This window comes from Galeopterus variegatus, unplaced genomic scaffold (assembly GCF_000696425.1).
Source record: "Galeopterus variegatus unplaced genomic scaffold, G_variegatus-3.0.2 Scaffold3974, whole genome shotgun sequence".
Lineage (NCBI taxonomy): Eukaryota > Metazoa > Chordata > Mammalia > Dermoptera > Cynocephalidae > Galeopterus > Galeopterus variegatus.
In genome coordinates this window covers 114359-133870 of record NW_007730085.1, presented here as the reverse complement: position 1 = coordinate 133870, position 19512 = coordinate 114359, and the positions used below count along the sequence as shown (strand labels likewise).

General features: G+C 37.6%; 1 protein-coding gene across 1 annotated transcript in view; it reads right to left on the bottom strand.

The window, feature by feature from the left end:
- The window catches only part of LOC103601993 (chromosome unknown open reading frame, human C2orf61), a 46744-nt gene that overhangs the window by 20136 nt on the left and 7096 nt on the right, over window positions 1-19512 (bottom strand). The window contains exons 4-5 of the mRNA XM_008586397.1: window positions 2665-2729; window positions 2399-2453 (exon numbers count right to left, since the gene is read on the bottom strand). Coding sequence (XP_008584619.1) covers window positions 2399-2453; window positions 2665-2729 — 120 coding nt within the window. The remainder of the gene's footprint in view (window positions 1-2398; window positions 2454-2664; window positions 2730-19512) is intronic.

The following is a 19512-nucleotide window of genomic DNA, read 5'->3' as shown; positions in this document are numbered from 1 at the left end:
GGGGGGGGGGGGGGGTTAGTTTCTGGGGAGACTGTAGCAGATATCCAGACTCAAGAGCCCCAGGCACTGTGAGGACAGCGCCCTTTACTGAAAACAGTAATTAAGTGAACTTCTATACGCTGAATTGTGAGACCTCTGACCCCTTCCCTCACTCAGCTCTCAGAACACTGGCAATCCCAGGCAGGAGGCTAACGAGTCATTCTGAAGCAAGTGACATGTCCTAGAGAAAAGGCCTACAGATATAGATATTTATGGGCTACCAAAAGAAAAGCCAGGTCCTCATCCCATCTGTCCACTGTGAAATCTGGAGATAATCCCCACCCATCTTTGTTTCCTATGGCTGCTGTAACAAATAACTATAAATGTGGTGGTTTAAAACAATGGAAATTTACTGTAGAGGCTGAAGTCTGAAATCAGTCTCACTAGGCTAAAATCAAGGTGTCAGCAGGGCCATGCTTGCTCTGGAGGCTCCAGGGGAGGATCTGTTCCTTGCCTCTTCCAGCTGCCAGCATTTCTTGGCTTGTGGCTGCACCACTGCAATCTCTGCCCGCATATCTACATTGCCTTTTCACACATGCGTGTGTGTATGTGAAGTCTCCTGCCTCCCACCTATTAGGACACTTGTGATCATATTTAGAGCCCACCCTGGCAGTCCAGGATAATTTCCCCATCTCAAAATCCTTAACTTAATCACATCTGCAAAGCTCTGCTACATAAGGTAACATTCATGGCTTCCAGGCATTAGAACATGCACATATCTTTGGGGGCCATTATTTAGCCTACTACACCACCCACATACACAGAGCTTTCAATCAGCCTTTCATACTGAACGTATTTAAATGTTAGTGAGATCAAAAGATTTTCCACCTTTAGTGGATATCTGAATTTCTTATTTTATGAATTGTCCATGCACAGCCTGTTTTACTTTTCTATTTATGTTTTTTCTATAGTTTGTTAAAAGAATTTTATAGATAAGGCCATTAACCCTTTATCTGCTACGTATGTTGAGAATACTTTTCCTAATTTGCATTTGCCTCTTAACTTTGTTTAAAATTTGTTCTCTGATATACAAAAAATTTAAATACTATGCAATCAAATGAAATTTCCTTTGAAATTTTTTCCATTGCTATTATCTCAGAAAGTCTATCTTATCCTAAGATTAGATATACACTTATATATTTTCTCCTCGTTTTATGGTTTCAAAGGTATCTAATTCTTTAATCAATATGGAATTTATGTTAATGTGTGGTGTGAAGTGAGAAACTAAACTTACTTTTTGCAAGTTATTTAATCAATTATCTAGCACAAAATATCCTTTCTTTTCCCTACTGACTTGTCATACCGTCTTTTTTAAACATAAAACTCTTGTATATTCTAGGGTCTGTTTCTGAGCTCTGTTCAGTTATCTCAATTCCTCTTTCAGATATTTGCTGTATGGTCTTTTTTGGTCCTGAATTTGTAATAACAAATAAATAACCACAGTCCATCAAACCACCCCAAAACAATTTTATATTTTCTTGTTCTTTCATATTATTTATATCATTGTTTATTTTTTGACCCCTTACTGATTACTTATCACAAAAAGTACATATTTATCAGAACTCATGTACAAGCATTTGTAAATATTTAGAAACTGAAGAGGATTTTCACTTTCTAAGAAATATTTTCTAAAGTCTTATTCAACATTTTCACATTTTTGAAAAGAAAGACGTTAGAGAGACTCTTCCTTTTTGTTGTTGATACAATGATTTATTGCCTATCTGTGATGATTTAATTGATTCAGCCACCTTTCTAGGTGCTAGGTGTACAGGACAAAAACAGACAAAAATCTCTGCCTTCATGAAACTTACATTCTAGTGGAGGAGACAGGTGCAAACAGGATAGGTAAAATTTTAAATGTAGTGTATCACACAATAATGATTGCTTTCCAGAAAAAATAAACCAAGGAAGAGGGACTGGAAATTTTGAATAGGGTACTAGGGAAGACCTCACTGAGAAGGTGATATTTGAGTCAAGACCTAAAGAAAGTCCTTTACTTTCTTCTATACCTTGCCGCAAATGGGTTACTTACATTGAAATCCCAAGAATACATCCTTCAAATATACTTTAAGTATCTCTTAAATCAGTAGCATTAATCATTCATAGCTTATCTACTACGATGAGCAAAATGTTAATCTTAATAGATCAGAAGGAATTGTATATATTTTTAAATTCTTTTTCTTTCCTTTTTTTTTTTTAGACAAGTACAGTAGTGAGAAAGAGGATAGAGTAGAACAAGTTCAATCTGTAACCCACTGTGAACAATCAATTCAGATAACTCATTATATATTTGGACCAGCCACATTGTATATTTTAAACATCAAATTCATCATGAGTTAACCGTCTACTTTATACTTACAGGAGTGAAGCAGCTTGTTGGCAATCTTTGAACTGTTGAACGAAATACAAAGTTCCTATATTAAAAAAAAGAAAATGATTTTCTAAATCCATTTTTAAAGTGAAGATTTTTGGTAATTTATTCCCTATCTCTCGTTAAATACTTAAAAATGCTAATCTGAATATGAGGTGCATAAATGAGGTTTAAAAGCCATGAGTATTGGTATGTAAGTACATAAACAGAAAGGCATGAGTGAAATGATGAAAAATAACTTAGTATATAATTACCTGGAAGCGTACTTGGGAACTGGTGTAGGAAGTACATCGTATTGCCCTGGGGAAAGCTGAAGTGACTACACAGAATGGACAAGGACACCAATAACAGATTAATATATAGGTCATAAACTCATTTTATTATTTGTTATTAATAATCCTTTATTTTATGACCATCCACCATATATAATTTATTCTCTACTGTAATGGTGGAAAAGGTACATTTTCAAAGGTGGAGCTTCAAAACTTTCAACATATATTCACTTTTCATGGTGAATTTTGTAGACAATACGCCTGATGCTGCATAGGAAAATGGATCATGTTTTAAATGCACTAGATTCAACAAATCAATTCGACCACTTAGTGAGCTTGATCTGGAGCAAAGCAGAGTAGTGGTGGGGAATACAGTGGTAGGAGAGACATGGTCCCTGACCAGCAGGAGAGAGAGGCATGTACAGAAACAATTCCAACACAAAACACAGTGCTAAAAGAAGACTAAAGACATGGGGGGGTGGGGAGAGATTAAATCTAACAGGGTGATCTAAAGACGGTAAAGTTTTGAGGGGTATGGGATTTGATGGAGGCTTTTAAGAAAGGCAGGACTTCTTCCCAAGGAGAGCATGGGAGGGTATTCCAAGAAGGAAGAGACTTACATACACTTAACATATGAGACTGTCTCTCCATCCATCATGGGAACTTGTTGCAAACTATGTGGGTGGCTCTACTGTCCCTGGGTCATGGAGATTAGCCCAGAGGAATGAAAAGCAAGGGAGTGTCAGTAATTGGCAAGGGTAGGGAGCAGGATGCATGAAGGATGGGAGGAAAAGATGTGAGAAGCAGCAGCCAGGAGAAGATGGATCAGACCTCCAGAGCTTCCTATAAAGGAGTTGGCTGGGAGGAGTTATATTACAACGTCCTAGGAAGACTCAGTGAACAACCTCCCTCCAACTCCTATTATTTTTACAGATTTTAAAACACAAAACTGCCTTTGTTGCAAATAAGGAATCCATACTCTGGCATTACCTGCCACACGGAAATTCAGCTATTACATTTCACCCCGCAGCTGTCTTTCCCATATTAGCACACAATTTTGATCGCAGAAGCATATTTTTGTGGATACAGTGATAACAGTAAATACAAATTTTATGATGAAATGCACACATTGTCCTGATGCACCTGTGCCTTGTTAATTGCTCACTTGACATAATAAACACCAAGGAAACAAGGGTATTCTCTATAGAAACACAGAAACATATTTTAAGCAGGGGGTTTTCTGGGGGGCTAGCAACATCCTATTTCTTGATTTTGATGGTGGTTACATGGATATTTACTATCTATTTACTTTGAACTGTGCATATATGCTTTATACTTTTCTCTCTTATACGCATACACACACATAAACAGGAGGAGAAAGGAGAAAGAGAACTGAAAAGGGGAAAAAACCCTTAAAGTAGCTGTTTATTCATCTGTACTCAGCAATCCACATGAGATTTCTGTAACAAGTGCTCATGGAAAAACTCTTAGAGAGCACTAGTCTGGAAAGGATTATGGTTATCTGCAGCATCTACGAGAGGTTTTCAAAAAGTTCCTGGAAAGATTCATATTATCTTTTAGTTCTATTTTTCCACAAATTTTTTGAAGCACCCCCGTATATTCATCCTACTGTACTTGGCATTGTTCATTCTTTGCTATTTAACATAGCTGCGAGAGAGTTTTTCTCCATAAAGTCTTGAATAATCAGCTGCCTTATAGAAGAGACTGTCTCTGTCCATTGCTAAACTTGTTGCAAACTATCTGGGTGGTTCTATTGCCCTTGGGCCTAATGGAACATATATGTATACATGTATGTGTGTGTGTACATATATTCTTTTCTAATTCCCACATACGCTTTTTAGTTCTTCATTTGTAGTGTATAATGTAAGGCTTAGAGAATCTAGACAATGTGCCCATAAAAATAGCTAATCCTAGTTAGTTAATGTTTCAGTCCATGCAGATTAGGCACTCAGAAATCTTGTAAGAGCTTGGAGTCATAAAATAAGGCAGGGTGATTGATATTAGTGTGGATATATAATTTAGTTATGTTGTACCAACACCCTCAATGTCAGAAAACTGGAATGATGTGAAAAAAGCCAACCCTACTTACTAGGCTCTTGGTGTGGCAATATGTGAGGGTACTTTAAAAAGTTCATGGAAAAGAGTCATTTTCTTTTTTTTTTTTTTTTTCAGCAGCTGGTCAGCAAGGGGATCCAAATCCTTGAGGTTGGTGTTATCAGCACCACACTCTAACCAACTGAGCTAACAGCCAGCCACCCTGCATTATCTTTTAATTCTATTTTTCCACGAACTATTTGAAGTATAAGCATATATATTTTTTAAGATTTTATTTTTTTTAGAGCAGTTTTAGGTTCATAGCAAAATTGAGAGGAAGGTATGGAGATTTCCCATATAACTCATGCCCCCACACATGCAAAACCTACCCCATTATCAGCATCCCCCACCAGAGGGGTGCATTTGCTGTAACTGATGAACCTACCTTACCACATCATTATCACCCAAAGTCCATAGTTTCCATTAGAGTTCATTCCTGGTGTTGTATATTCTACGGATTCAGACCAATGTACAATGACATGTACCCACCATTTCAATATATATAGAGTATTTTCATTGCCCTAAAAATCATTTGTGCTCTGCCTATATATACATCCCTCCCTCCCCACTAACCCTTAGCAACCACTGATCTTTTTACTGTCTCCATAGTTTTGCCTTTTCCAGAATGTCATTTAGTTGGAATCATATAGTATGTAGCCTTTTCAGATTGGCTTCTTTCACTTAGAAATATATATTTAAGTTTTCTCCATGTCTTTTTTTATGACTTAATAGCTTATTCATTTTTAGCACTGAATAATATTCCATTCTCTGTATGCACCACAGTTTATTTATCCATTCATCTACTAAACAAGATCTTGGTTGCTTCCAAGTTTTGGCAATTATGAATAGAGCTGCTATAAACATCCATGTGCGGGTTTTTGTGTAGACATAAGCTTTCAACTCTTTTGGGTAAATACTAAGGAGTGCAACTGCTGGATCTTATGGTAAGAGTATGCTTAGTTTTGTTTTAAAAAACTTCCAAACTGTCTTCCAAAGTGGCTGTATCACTTTGCATTCCCACCAGCAATAAATGAAGAGTTCCTGTTGCTCCACATCCTTGCCATCACTTGGTGGTGACAGTGGATTCTGGCCATTCTAATAGGTATGTAGTGGCATCTCATTGTTGTTTTAATTTGGATTGCATTTCCCTGATGACACAGGATGTGCAGCGTCTTCACGTATGTCATTTGCCATCTATAAATCTTTGATGAGCTGTCTGTTAACATCTTTGGTCCATTTTTAAATTGAGTTGTCTTTTCATTTTAAGAGTTTTAAGAGTTCACTATATTTTGGAAAACAGTCCTTTATCAGATATGTCTTTTGCAAATATTTTCTCCCAATCTATGGCTTGTCTTTTAATTCTCTTCAGGGTGTCTTTTGCAGAGCCAAATTTTTAAATTTTGAAGTCCAGCTCATCAATTCTTTTCTTCATGGATCGTGCCCTTGGTGTTGCATCTAAAAAGTCATCACCAAACCCAAGATCATCTAGATTTTCAAGAACTATTATCGTCCAGGAGTTTTATAGTTCTGCCATTTACATTTAGGTCTGTGATCCATTTTGAGCTAATTTTTGTGAAGGGTTTAAGGTCGTTGTCTAGATTCTTTTTTGTTTGTTTTTGCATGTGGATATCCATGTATCTTTTCTCCATTGCATTGCTTTTGCACCTTTGTCAAAAATCAGTTGACTATATTTGTGTGGATCTATTTCTGGGCCCTCTATTCTGTTCCATTGATGTGTCTATTCTTTGTCAATACCACACACTCTTGATTACTGTAGCTTTACAGTAAGCTTTAAAGTCAGGCAGTGTCAGTCCTCCAACTTTGTTACTCTCTTTTAATATTGTGTTGGCTATTCTGGGTCTTTCACCTCTCCATGTAAACTTTAGAATCAGTTTGCTGATATCCACAAAGTAACTTGCTGAGATTTATTGGGATTGCATTGAGTCTAAAGATTAAGTTGAGAAGAAGTGAACATCCTGACAATACTAATCCATAACATGGAAAATCTCTCCATTTACTTAGTTCTTCTTTGGTTTCCTTCATCAGAGTTTTATAGTTTTTCTCATATAAATCTCACACATATTTTTTAAAAATTTATATCTAAGTATTTCACTTTTGGGGATGCTAATGTAAATGGTATTGTGTGTGTGTGTTTACCAGTAATATTTTATTTCACAATGCAAATAATCCCTTCTGTCATCATGAGTTTTGACATACATACAGTTTGAGAAGGGAGAAAAGTAGCTTCATTTCATCTAATCTCATAATTTCTAGCCAAATGTTTGGCCAATGGAAGAAAGAGAAAGGCATTCTTTTTTAACGGTATTGTGTGTTTTGAATTTCAAATTCCACTTGTTCATTGCTGTGATATAGGAAAGCAACTGACTTTTGTATATTAACTTTTATCCTGGGCCGGCCCCGTGGCTCGCTTGGGAGAGTACAGCGCTGGTAGCGCCAAGGCTGCAGGTTCAGATCCTATATAGGGATGGCCTGTGCGCTCACTGGCTGAGCGTGGTGCTGACAACACCGTGCCAAGGGTTGCTGGTCAGAAAAAAAAACCAAAAAACTTTTATCTTGCAAACTTGCTATAATTGCTCTTAGTTCCAGGAGTTGTTTTGTTGACTCTTTCAGACTTTCTGCATAGACAATCATGTCATATGTTAACAAGGACACTTTTATTTCTTTCTTCCCAGTTTATCTTTTATTTCTTTTTCTTGTCTTACAGCATTAGCTAGGATTTCCAGTATGATGTTGAAAAGGAGTGATTAGAGGGGACATCCTTGCATTGTTCCTGATCATAAAGTTAAAGGTAAAGAAGTAAAGTTTCTCCACCTTAAGTATAATGATAGCTGTAGGTTTTTTGTAGATGTTCTTTATCAAGTCGACAAAGTTCCCCTCAATTCCTAGTTTACTAAGAATTTTTATTATGAATGGCTGTTAGATTTTGTCAAATACTTTTTCTGTATCTATTGATAGGATGTGACTTTTCTTCTTTAGCTCTTGATCTGATGTATTAGGGCAATGCTAATAAATCACATTAGTTAGGAAGTAGGCCTTCTGCTTCTATCTTCTGAAAGAGATTGTAAAGCATTGGTATGACTTCTTCCTTAAATGTTTGGTAGATTTCACCTGTGAGCCCATCAGGGCCTGGCATTTTCTAATTTGGAAGGTTATTAATTATTAACTCAACTTCTTTAATAGATATAAGTCTATTCAGAGTGTCTATTTCTTCTTGTGTGATTTTGGTAGATTCGTATCTTTCAAGGAATTGGTCCATTTTATCTAGGTTATCAAATTTGTCGACATAATACTCCTTTGTTATCCTTTTAATGTCCTTGGGATTTGTAGTGATGTCCCCTCTTTTGTGTCTGATATTAGTAATTTGTGTCATCTATTTTTATCCCCCTTAGCCTGAATAAAGGCTTATTTTACCGATCTTTTCAAAGAACCAGCTTTTAGTTTCATTGATTTTCTCCATTGACTTCTTGTTTTCTATTTCATCAACTTCCACTCTTTCTTTCTTTTCTTCTGCTTACTTTGGATTTAATTTACTCTTCTTTTTCTGCTTTCCTAAGGTGGAAGCTTAGATGATTGATTTTCATTCTTTATAATATATGCATTCAAGCCTATAAATGTCCCTCTAAGCACTGCTTTTGGTACATCCCACAAATTTTATTGAATTGTGTTTTCATTTTCATTTAGTTCATCATATTTTAAAATTTCTCTTGAAATTTATCCTTTGATCCATGTGTTATTTAGAAGTGTGTTGTTTAATCTCCACATATTTTTGGATTTTCCAGTTATCTTTCTGTTATTGATTTGTAGTTTAATTCCATTGTGATCAAGAGCAGACATTGTTATGGTGTGTTTTATGGCCCAGAATGTGGTCTCTCGTTTTTTTGTTGTTGTTGTTGTTTTTCAGTCTTTGTCTTTATTTTTCAGTTTTGGATGTTTTTATTGGGGTATCCTCAAGCTCAGAGATTCCTTCCTCAGCTGTGCCCAGTGTACTAATAAGCCCATCAAAGGCATTGCTCTTACAGTGTTTTTGATCTCTAGCATTCCTTTTTGGTTCTTTCTTAGACTTTCTACCTCTCTGTGTACAGTGCCCATCTGTTTCTGCATGCTGTCTACTTTATCCATTAGAGCCCTTAGCATATTAGTCATAGTTGTTTTAAATTACTGGTCTGGTAAAACCAACTACAACCAGCAATTTAAAATTACTATTATTTTCTTTTGAGTAAATCAATTTCATAGTACTGGTTTTAAATATTTTTAGGTGTTTTTTTTTTTTTTTACCATCTACTTTTATATTCTTTTTCAGAAATAAAACTTTGAACATATTTACATGTATATATCTGTTTAGTTTGTGTTTCTTTATAGTATTTTGTAAGAATTAAAATAAAAATTTGAGCACCTGAAAATAAATAAATTACTGGTCTGGTAATTCCAACATCCTTACCATGTCTCATTGTGATGTTTACTCTGTCTCTTCAAATTGTGTTTTTTGCCTTTTAGTGTGCCATGTAATTTTTTCGATAGCTGAACATGATGTACTGGGAGAAAGGAACTGCTGTAAATAGACCTTTAGTAATGTGGTGGTAAGGTGTGGGGGGAGGGGAAGTATTCTAGAGTCCTATAATTAGGTCTCAGTAATTTAGTAAACCTGTACCTCTGGACTGTGAAATTCACAAGCTTCTCTCAGCCACCACCCCACCTTAGGTGGGACAGGATGAATACAGCTGGCTGGAGTTGGGTATTTTCCTTCTCCCAGGTCAGTTAGGCTCTCATAAAACCCCAGCAAGTTAGGCTCTGGTTGAATAGTTCTCTCCTGAGGGCAGACCTTGTTTAGACGAATGGAGTGCTCTGACAGGTTCCTTTTCCTCTCACTCTGCCAGAAGCATGAAGGAATTTTTCTCTGATATTTACTATGAGAACCTGGTTGAGCTCCCAGAGTTTAAAACTCACAAAAGCATGGGGGCTTCCCTATGAGTGGGTCCCCCTGGAGCTTTTAACTCTCAGCCTTGCCCACACCGAGCCTCTAGAAACTCATCAATTACAGTACAGGTTTTCTTACCTTGGCCATGGTTCCTGTGGAGGTTGTTATTCGTGGGTTTCTGTTCTAGTAAGTTGTGATTCTCTATATCCTCCTGGGTGTCTCTCCAATTTGGGGGGCAGCAGTCTGCCCTCAATTCTCTTACACATCCAAGAAGAGTTGTTGATTTTTCAGTTTATTTAGCTTTTAACTTGGTGTTAGGATAGAATTATGTGCAGAACTGGAAGTCGGTGTGACACTATTTTGAGAACTCAGACCCATAAATAGGAAGGACAGAAGAAAACAGATGTTTTTACTCCTTTAGAAGCCCTGTCATAATAATCATAAGGTGAATGCAGACAAAGGACTGGTGGGTGCAATATTTTCAGGTATTATTGGTAGGAATTTCATCAAATGTCTCTTCTCTCTGAGAAGTAAAGACTCTTGTGTCATATGGAAACATCACTGACTCACTGATTAGACTTCTTTGAGGTCTAAGAAATAGACAACATAGGACTTTCTCAAAAAAGAAGCATGCATAATGATACCAATAATATTGTTCTTAATTTTACCAGTACCTGTAATTCTCTCTAAGAACTAGAAGTGAGTTCTAGCCCGAGATAAATTCTCTGCTAATAATAAAATACTGCTAAATAAATACTGCTCAATTGAGGATCACTTTTTTATTTAAATGAACAATGATTGTTTCATCTTATCTACATTTTGCTCTTTGTTATCCCAACGCTTAAGTTTTTTGTTTTTGTTTTTTTGTTTTTTTTAAAGATGACCGGTAAGGGGATCTCAACCCTTGACTTGGTGTTGTCAGCACCACGCTCTCCCAAGTGAGCCACGGGCCAGCCCCCCAACACTTAAGTCTTGAATTCTCAAAGTGACTGGAACCCTCCCTCATCAACCAGTTTACATCTAGATAGTAGAGCACGTGTTCAAAATCACCACACACTTCGAATCTAAAATGAGTATTCAGATCACTGTTGTTGTTTTCTAAATAACATTTACCCTTTTTCCGCTCTCTTGCACACACTGAACCCTTGAGGGAGGGTTCTTGGGGGATGCTATGATGGCTACTGAAGGATCCAGGATATCCAGCCCTGACATCTGCCCCCACTACCACAGTATCATCTGTCAGCCCCTTCTTGGGTACAGACTCTGGCTGATATCTTGCTCAATGAAAAGCCACCCTGTTGAAAACTCCTTCAGCAGTTATTTTACCATGCAGCATGTTGCAAATTAACATATCTTCAAAGATATCATCAACACAGATATAGATATAGCTAACAAAGTTTGATGAACCCCCAGATTTTCTCAACCTCAGTCTCTCAACCAGCTGCTCAAGGATGTCTTTTGGACACATTAAAATGAATCTTTTGATTCACTCTCTAATTTAATAGGGCACCTTTCCAGCCTGTCTACCTCCCTTTGACCTAAAACAGATATTGGAGCAAGGAAGGGGATAGATCACCAAATTTGTTTCCTTTTATATGAACTTCAATTTCAAGGTAATGCTAAAGCTAACCTGAACAGAAGATTCAGACAGTTTTAAATTTCATTTGTTTAACTGTGATTTTCACCAAAATGTTGCCAACCTATGAAGTAAATAACAGAATTTTTTAAAATGGAATGTGTAAAGAAAAAAAAACACCTAAGAGAAAAAAATGTGAGTTGGAAAAAATTTTGAGATCTTTACAAATGAACAAGATTGAAAAGAGTATTACCTACACATTGAAAAGAATTTAAGATCTACAGTAAGAAAAAAATTAAGTCTCCTTAACCCCTCTAACCCTACTTTCCAAATGAAAACCACTATTAATGATTATGTATCTCTCCAGAAAAAAAAAGTATGTATTTAACATCACATATATGTACACTTGTTTTCATTTATACAAATATGATTATGCTATAAATACTGATCTACATCTTGATTTTTTTCATGTAATAACTTGGAGATGTTTGCATATTAACACATATGCATCTACCTCATTGTTTTTAATGGTTGTACAGTATGCCATTGTATGGATGCATCATTATTTAACTAGTCCTTTAGTTAAATAACATTAGAAACAATGCTGCAGTATAATATAAATATTTCACTGTACTTTAGTAAAACCATCCGTCGGGTAAATTCTTGACAGTAGCATTGCTGAATTTAAGGCTGTGTACATTTAAAATACGGCTAGGTTGCCAAACTGCCCTCCAAAATATTTGCACCATTTGTATTCATATAAGCAATGCATGAGAATATCTGTTTCTATATCCCCTTTGTTAATATTGGGTATCAGCATACTTACATTGTTGATTATTCAATAGGTGAAAATGGTTTGTTATTATTCCTCTGTAATAACTGAATTATTAGTTGAAGCCAAGCATAACTTCATGTTTTTTAGTAATTGGTATATCTCTTTGAGAACTGCTAGCTCATGTCCCTTGCTCATTTTTAAATCCGAAAATCTATTTTAATTGGATTATAAAGGAATATGACTCATTTTCACCACTTGATCCAAGTGCTGAAGCCACACAGTTAGTGATAAGCATCTTCTGGAAATGCCCTTGCATCTTCACAATGGTAGCATTGTACCTTCTTTTGGATTTACTGACCTAGTTCAGTACTGATTGACTAGCTAGAGACTGGGGCAGCGTCCCCAATTTCCTCCCCTTCCCATTCATTGAAGGGAGATTCTGAAACCACATTCTGACTGGCACAGACTTAGCTGACTTCAGGTTGTTCTGAAGTTTCCCTAGCATGTTGATTTCAAGCTTATATTTTAAACTCCTCCATTTAATTCACTGGATCCATATTTCTAGTTAAAAATATAAGCAGTGCATTTAAAATGGTAACAGACTTACACTCTGCAAGGTGACTTGCAGAATAGCACAACCTTTTTGGAGGGTATTTGCGCAATGCATCTCAAAGGACTTAGACGCACCCTTTCCTCAACAATTCCTCTCTATGACTAACAACAGGGTGGCTGAATATATTCGGATGTGTCCATACAATAGAATACTATGTAGCTATTAAAAACGATGTGTAGAGAATACATGATGGTGTAGAAAAGGCTCACAATATATTTCTGAAAAGAAAAAGTTGTAGTTTCTGCTAATGACAAGCTAGGTTATTTGGATGATGAAACTTCCCACTGCACACAACTAGAAATGAGGGATAAAATACTACAAACAAAAAAAAGAGTTTTTAAAAAGATATGAAATTGCCGAAAAGATAATAGGTGATTATAGGACTCTAAACTAAGAGATAGCAAGAAGCCAGGGAGGTAAGTGGCCCAATTTTGCTCACAGAATGTTTGCTGGTCCAGACTAAACTCAGCAGAAGAACAGAGCTGGGTCTGAGGGAACTTCAGAGCCCCAGAAAAATCCAGAGGTCAAAGCCTGGGCCTATCCAGAGGTCAAAGCCTGGGCCTATCCAGAGGTCAATGCCAAGGAACAGGGGAGTCTAATGAAAGCCCTACCCACAGGAATTTGAGGCCCTAAAAGATCACTTCCTAAAAGTAAACTCTCCTACCTCACTCCATTGCCAAGGGGACTGCAGAAAGTTGCCTTGGTGCTAGGCAGAATTGAAAGGAGGATGAAACCCATCCCTAAGAGATAATAAAAAAAGGCTTGTCCTTTTCATGAATTCCAGTCCAAATTCACATCACTGGGGTGATCCAAGAATACATACCTAGTGCATTTCTAGTGGTACCAGACTGGTAGTTCCATTAAATATAGCAGAAGCAAAAGCAAAACTTCTCTGGAGGAAAATAATCATCTTAGGCCTTGGGGAATTCACAAAAATAAATTTTCAAGATCAATGAGTGACACACAGTCAATGATAATCACACACACACTCACACAAGGAAACAAGACCTTGAGAAAACACACAAGTGAGTAAGGCCCTGAGAGATTTCAGATATTTGAGTAATCATTCATTCACAGATTCAACAAATATTAATCATCAGACACTTGATCTAGAGGCAGAGATACGACAGTGAACCAAGCAGATTAATATTCATGTCCTCACTCTCATGGGGGAAGACAGGTAACAAATAATAAATGTAAAGTGCAAATCACTTATATAGTATACTTGATGGCTATAGGTGCCATGTGAAAAAAATAACAGCAGATTAGAAAAGATCAGGAGTGGCAGATGTAAATAAGGCTCATTCAGACAGCGACATTTGAACAAAGATTGAAGATGGAGAGGGAGAGGGAGTTAGCCATGCAGATATTTGGGATAAGAGCATTCCAGAAAAAGGAAAATCAGTACAAAGACCCTGGGTGGGAGTATGAGTGGTGAATTCAAAACAGACAGGAGGCCAGTGAGTCAGTAAGAGAGTGAGAGGGAGCAGTAAAAGATGAAGTCAAGAATGAGGCCAGTTCACAATAGGTCTGCTGACCCTGAGAAAAAATACTCAGGGATCACACCCACTATCACAATGCCTTAACCCAGTGGTTCTCAACCAGGAGTATTTTTGCCCCCCAAGGGACATATAGCAATGTCTGGAGACATTATTCATTGTTACGACTGGGAGGGGGATTACTAATGGCATCTAGTGAGTAGAGGCCAGGAATGCTGCTAAACATGCCACAATGCACAGAACCGCCTCCACAAGAAAGATTTGTCCTTTCCAAAATGTCAATTGTGCCAATGCTCAGAAACCCTGGATAAGACATACAAATGGAGAAGTCAAAAAGACAATTGGACATACATATTTGGAGATCAAGAAAGAAGTCTAGGAAGGAGATGTAAATTTGGTAATCCCCAACAAATAGATGGTGTTTACAGCCTTGAGAATGGATGAGATCACCATCTAGGGAGTGAATGTGGATGGAAAAAAAGGTCTGAGTGCATGGGGCACAACGAGATAAGGAGATCAGGGAGCAAGAGCAGAGCCAGCAAAAAAGACTGAGAAGAAAAACCAAGAATGAGAACTAGGGAGGAGGTGTTAGAGGTTTGGAAAGAGAGGAGATGTGAGATAAAACCACCAAGGAGAGTAAGATAATAAACAAACTACCCACTAGAGGTGAAGAATTTAAAATAAGACAAGTCAAGCCCACAAAACAAGTTTCAATAAATTTTTAAAAACTGAAATTATATTGGGCCGGCCCTGTGGCGCACTGCTACAGTGCGCCGCTTGGGAAGCGCGGCGGCGCTTCCGCCGAGGGTTCGGATCCCACATACAGACCGGCCGCTCACTGGCTGAGTGAGGTGCAGGAGCAACACCGAGGGTTGCAATCCCGTAGCCGGTCCCGGTCCGGTATGGGCGCGACACTGAGGGTTGCAATCCGTTGCCGGACACGGAAAAAGACAAAAAGACAAAAAAAAAAAAAACTGAAATTATATCAAGTATCTTCTGACCACAATGAAATAAAACTAGAAATCAATAACAAGCGGCATTTTCAAAACTATATTGATCCCTGTACTGGCCAGATGCCAAATAATAATAATAATAATAGATGCAGAAAAAGCATTTGATAAAACTCAACATCTTTTACGATAAAAACTCTCAACAAATTAGATATAGAAGGAACATACCTAAACATAATAAAAGCCATATATGACAAGCTCACAGCTAATATACTGAACAGGGAAGAGCTGAAAGCTTTTCCTCTAAGAACTGGAACAAGACAAGGATGCCCACTCTCACCACTCCCATCTAAAATATCACTGGAAGTCCTACTCAGAGCAATTAGACAAGAAAAAGAAATAAAAGGTATAGCTAATATACTGAACAGGGAAGAGCTGAAAGCTTTTCCTCTAAGAACTGGAACAAGACAAGAATGCCCACTCTCACCACTCCCATCTAAAATATCACTGGAAGTCCTACTCAGAGCAATTAGACAAGAAAAAGAAATAAAAGGTACCCAAATTAGAGAAGAGGAAGTTAACTTGTCCTTGTTTGCAGATGACATGATCTTATATATAGAAAAACCTGAAGACATCACCAAAAAACTCTTAGAACTGATAAATGAACTCGGTAAAGTTGCAGGATATGAAATCAACATACAAACCTCTGTAGTGTTTCTACACAGCAATAATGAGCTAGCTGAAAAAGAAGTCAAGAAACCGATACTACTTATAATAGCTACAATAAAATAAAATAAAATATCTAGGAATAAATTTAACTAAGGAGGTGAAAGATCTCTACAAAGAAAACTGTAAAATACTGATGAAAGAAACTAAAGAGAACACAAAAGAATGGAAAGATATCTAAGTTCATGTATTAAAGAATTAATATTATCAAAATGACCATACTACCAAAAGTGATCTACACAATCAATGCAGTCCCTTATCAAAACACCAATGACATTCTTCACAGAAACAGAAAGAACAATCTTAAAATTCATATGAAACAATTAAAGGCCCCAAATAGTCAAAGTAATTCTGAGCAAAAGAAACAAAGCTAGAGACATCACACTACCTGACTTCAAAATATACTACAAAGCTACAGTAATCAAAACAGCATAGTACTGGCATAAAAACAGATACACAGACCAATAAAACAGAATAGGGAACCCACAAATAAAGTCATGTATTTACAGACAACTGATTTTCGACAAAGGCACAAAGAATATTCACTGGGGAAAAGACAGTCTGTTCAATAAATGGTGCTGGGAAAACTAGACATCCATATGCAGAAAAATAAAACTAGACCACTACCTCTCACCAGATACAATAATCAACTCAAAATGGATTAAAGACTTTAATGTAAGACCCAAACCTATGAAATTACTAGAATAAAACATAGGAGAAATGCTTCAGGACATGGGTCTGGGCAAAGACTTTAGGGAGAAGACCTCAAAAGCACAGTCAATGAAAACAAATATAGACAATGGGATTATATAAACTAAAAAGTTTCTGCACAGCAAAGAAAATAACAGAGTGAACAGACAAACTGCAGAATGGGAGAAGATATTTGCAAACTATTCATCCAACAAGGGATTAATATCCAGAATATACAAGAAACTCAACTCAACAGCAAAAAAACAAATAATCCTATTAAAAAATGTTCATATGAGCTCAGTTGGTTAGAGTGTGATGTTGTAACACCAAGGTCAAGTTTTCAGATACCCATACCGACCAGCTGCCACAAAAAAAAGAGCACATGTGGGCCGAGCCCATGGCGCACTCGGGAGAGTGTGGCGCTGGGAGCACAGTAGCGCTCCTGCGGCGGGTTCGGATCTTATATATGGATGACCGGTTCGCTCACAGCGCTCACTGGCTGAGCGCGGTGCGGCCAGTCTCAAAAAGGACCAAAAAAAGAGCACATGTGCCGAATAGACAATTCTCAAAAGACATACAGGTATATAAAAAAATGCTCAATATTACTAATCATCAGGGAAATGCAAATCAAAACCACAATGAGATAGAATGGCTATTATCAAAAAGACAGAAAATAGGGCTTGCGAGTTAGCTCAGTTGGTTAGAACGCAGCCTTATAACCTTATAACATCGTGGGTTTGGATCCTTGTACTGGCCAGCTGCCAAAAAAAAAAAGAAAGAAAGAAAATAACAAAAGCTGGTAAGGATTTGGAAAAAGGGGAACTCTTATATACTGTTAGTCAGAACGTAAATTAGTACAACCATTATGGAAAAACAGTATGGAGGTTCCTCAAAAAATTAAAAATACAACTACATATGATCCAGCAATCCCACTGCTGGGTATACAACCAAAGGAAAGGAAGATACTACACCAAAGAGATATCTGCAGTCCTATGTTTATTGCAGCATTATTCACAATAGCCAAGATATGGAATCAATCTAAGTATCCATCAACAGATGAATGAAGAGTATGTGGTCTATATACACAATGGAATACTTCTCAGCCATAAGAAGAATGAAATCCTGTCATTTGTGGCAACATGGATAAGCTTGGAGGACATTATGTTAGGTGTATTAAGCCAGAAACACAAAGAGAAATACCAATGTTTTTACCTATATGTGGAAGCTAAGAAAGCTGATTGGAGTAAAGCGGTAGGTAACAGAGGCTGGAAAGAGTAGCAGGGTGGGGAGGATGGAGAAAGGTTAGTTAATGGATACAAAACTACAGCTAGATAGGATGAACAATATCTAGTGTTTTATAGCCTGTAAGGTGACTATAATTAAGAACGATTTATTCTATACTTTCAATTAGCTAGAAGAGAGGATTTTGAATGTTTCCAACACAAATGATAAATGTTAGAGGTAATGAATATGTTAATAAACCTTGTAGTGGATTGAATTATGTCTCCCCAGAACTCACTAGAGCCTGACCTGTATTCTCCAAGTTTTATGTACTAGAAACAGCCCCCACTGTGACTGTTAAGAGGGTGGGAAATCCTATTATGGTAATTGAAAGGTGGGGCCTTGAAGAAGTGATTGAATTGTAGGACCATGTAGTAGTGAACGATTAATAATGGTGGTCAGGGGTGTGGTTCTGAGGGCTTTAAAAGAAGAAGAGAGTCGCTCTGTCTGCTTTCTCTGCTTCCAACATCTTGCAATGTGAGATCCATAGGTCACTGTCACCACCACCAGATGGAGTTTGGACTTTCCAGCCTCAGAAACTGTAAGCAATAAATTTCATTTTCTTTATAAATTACCCAGCCTATAAGCAACACCAAATGGACTAATACAAACCTGTTTTGATCTTTACACATTATATACATGTATGGAAATAACACATAGTACCCCCAAAATATGTCCAATTATTATGTGTCAGTTAAAAAAAAAAGAGAAAACAATAAAAAGAGGTCATTTAACTACGTGGATGCAGGTACAAAGTATGCAGAGAGTTAGATTTAACTAGGGTTGGGGCTTTGCCAAACAAGTAAGAGATGAGCAATCAGGGGCAAGGGAACTGACAGTGCATGCAGGAAGTAACTATAATGATTAACTCTGGAATTTAAGCTTTGCAAGGAAGAGAAAACATCGCAGGGATGAGAGGTAGTAAAAAGGTAGGAGAATCAATGAATTGTAGGCTGGGGGCAGTGGGAAAACTGTCGGGGTTAGAATACTAGAATATAGGGCTGGCCCAGTGGCGCACTGGAGAGTGCGCCGCTTGAGAGCGTGGAGGCGCTCCCACCGAGGGTTCGGATCCCATGTGGAGACCAGTTCCCGCTCACTGGTTGAGCGCGGTGTGGGCGCAACACCGAGGGTTGTGATCCCATTGCCGGTCCCCGGTATGGGCGCGACACCGAGCGTTGCGATCCCGTTACCGGTCAGTAAAAAAGACAAAAAAGGAAAAAAAAAAAAAAAAGAATACTAGAATATAGTCAGAGAGTGGGATTTATGTAATTAAGATTATGGCGGGTTGAAATTATTGGTCTTGAAAAAATTCTAAGGAGTAAGTGGCTGAGGTTAGAGGAGAGTTCAAGAAACTGAGATGCCAGGTTGTTGGAAGGTCATATACACGTGTATTGAAATTATGACAGGAGTAGCGGAAAGACTGACAGTGAGAGAAGGGAGCTAATATTAACAAGAAAGAAGGGGAGTTACATAACCCAGGGGTCAGTGGATGACTGCAATACTGGGGGAAAAACAGGTCACAAAACTATATATATGGAGAGAGATGGCTCCACTTTTGTACATACAAGGTACTTGAAAAAGAGTGTGAAAAAACTGCATTAGAAAATAAGGGCTGGCCCGGTGGCGCACTGGATGAGTGCGCCGCTTGGGAAGCGCGGCGGCGCTCCTG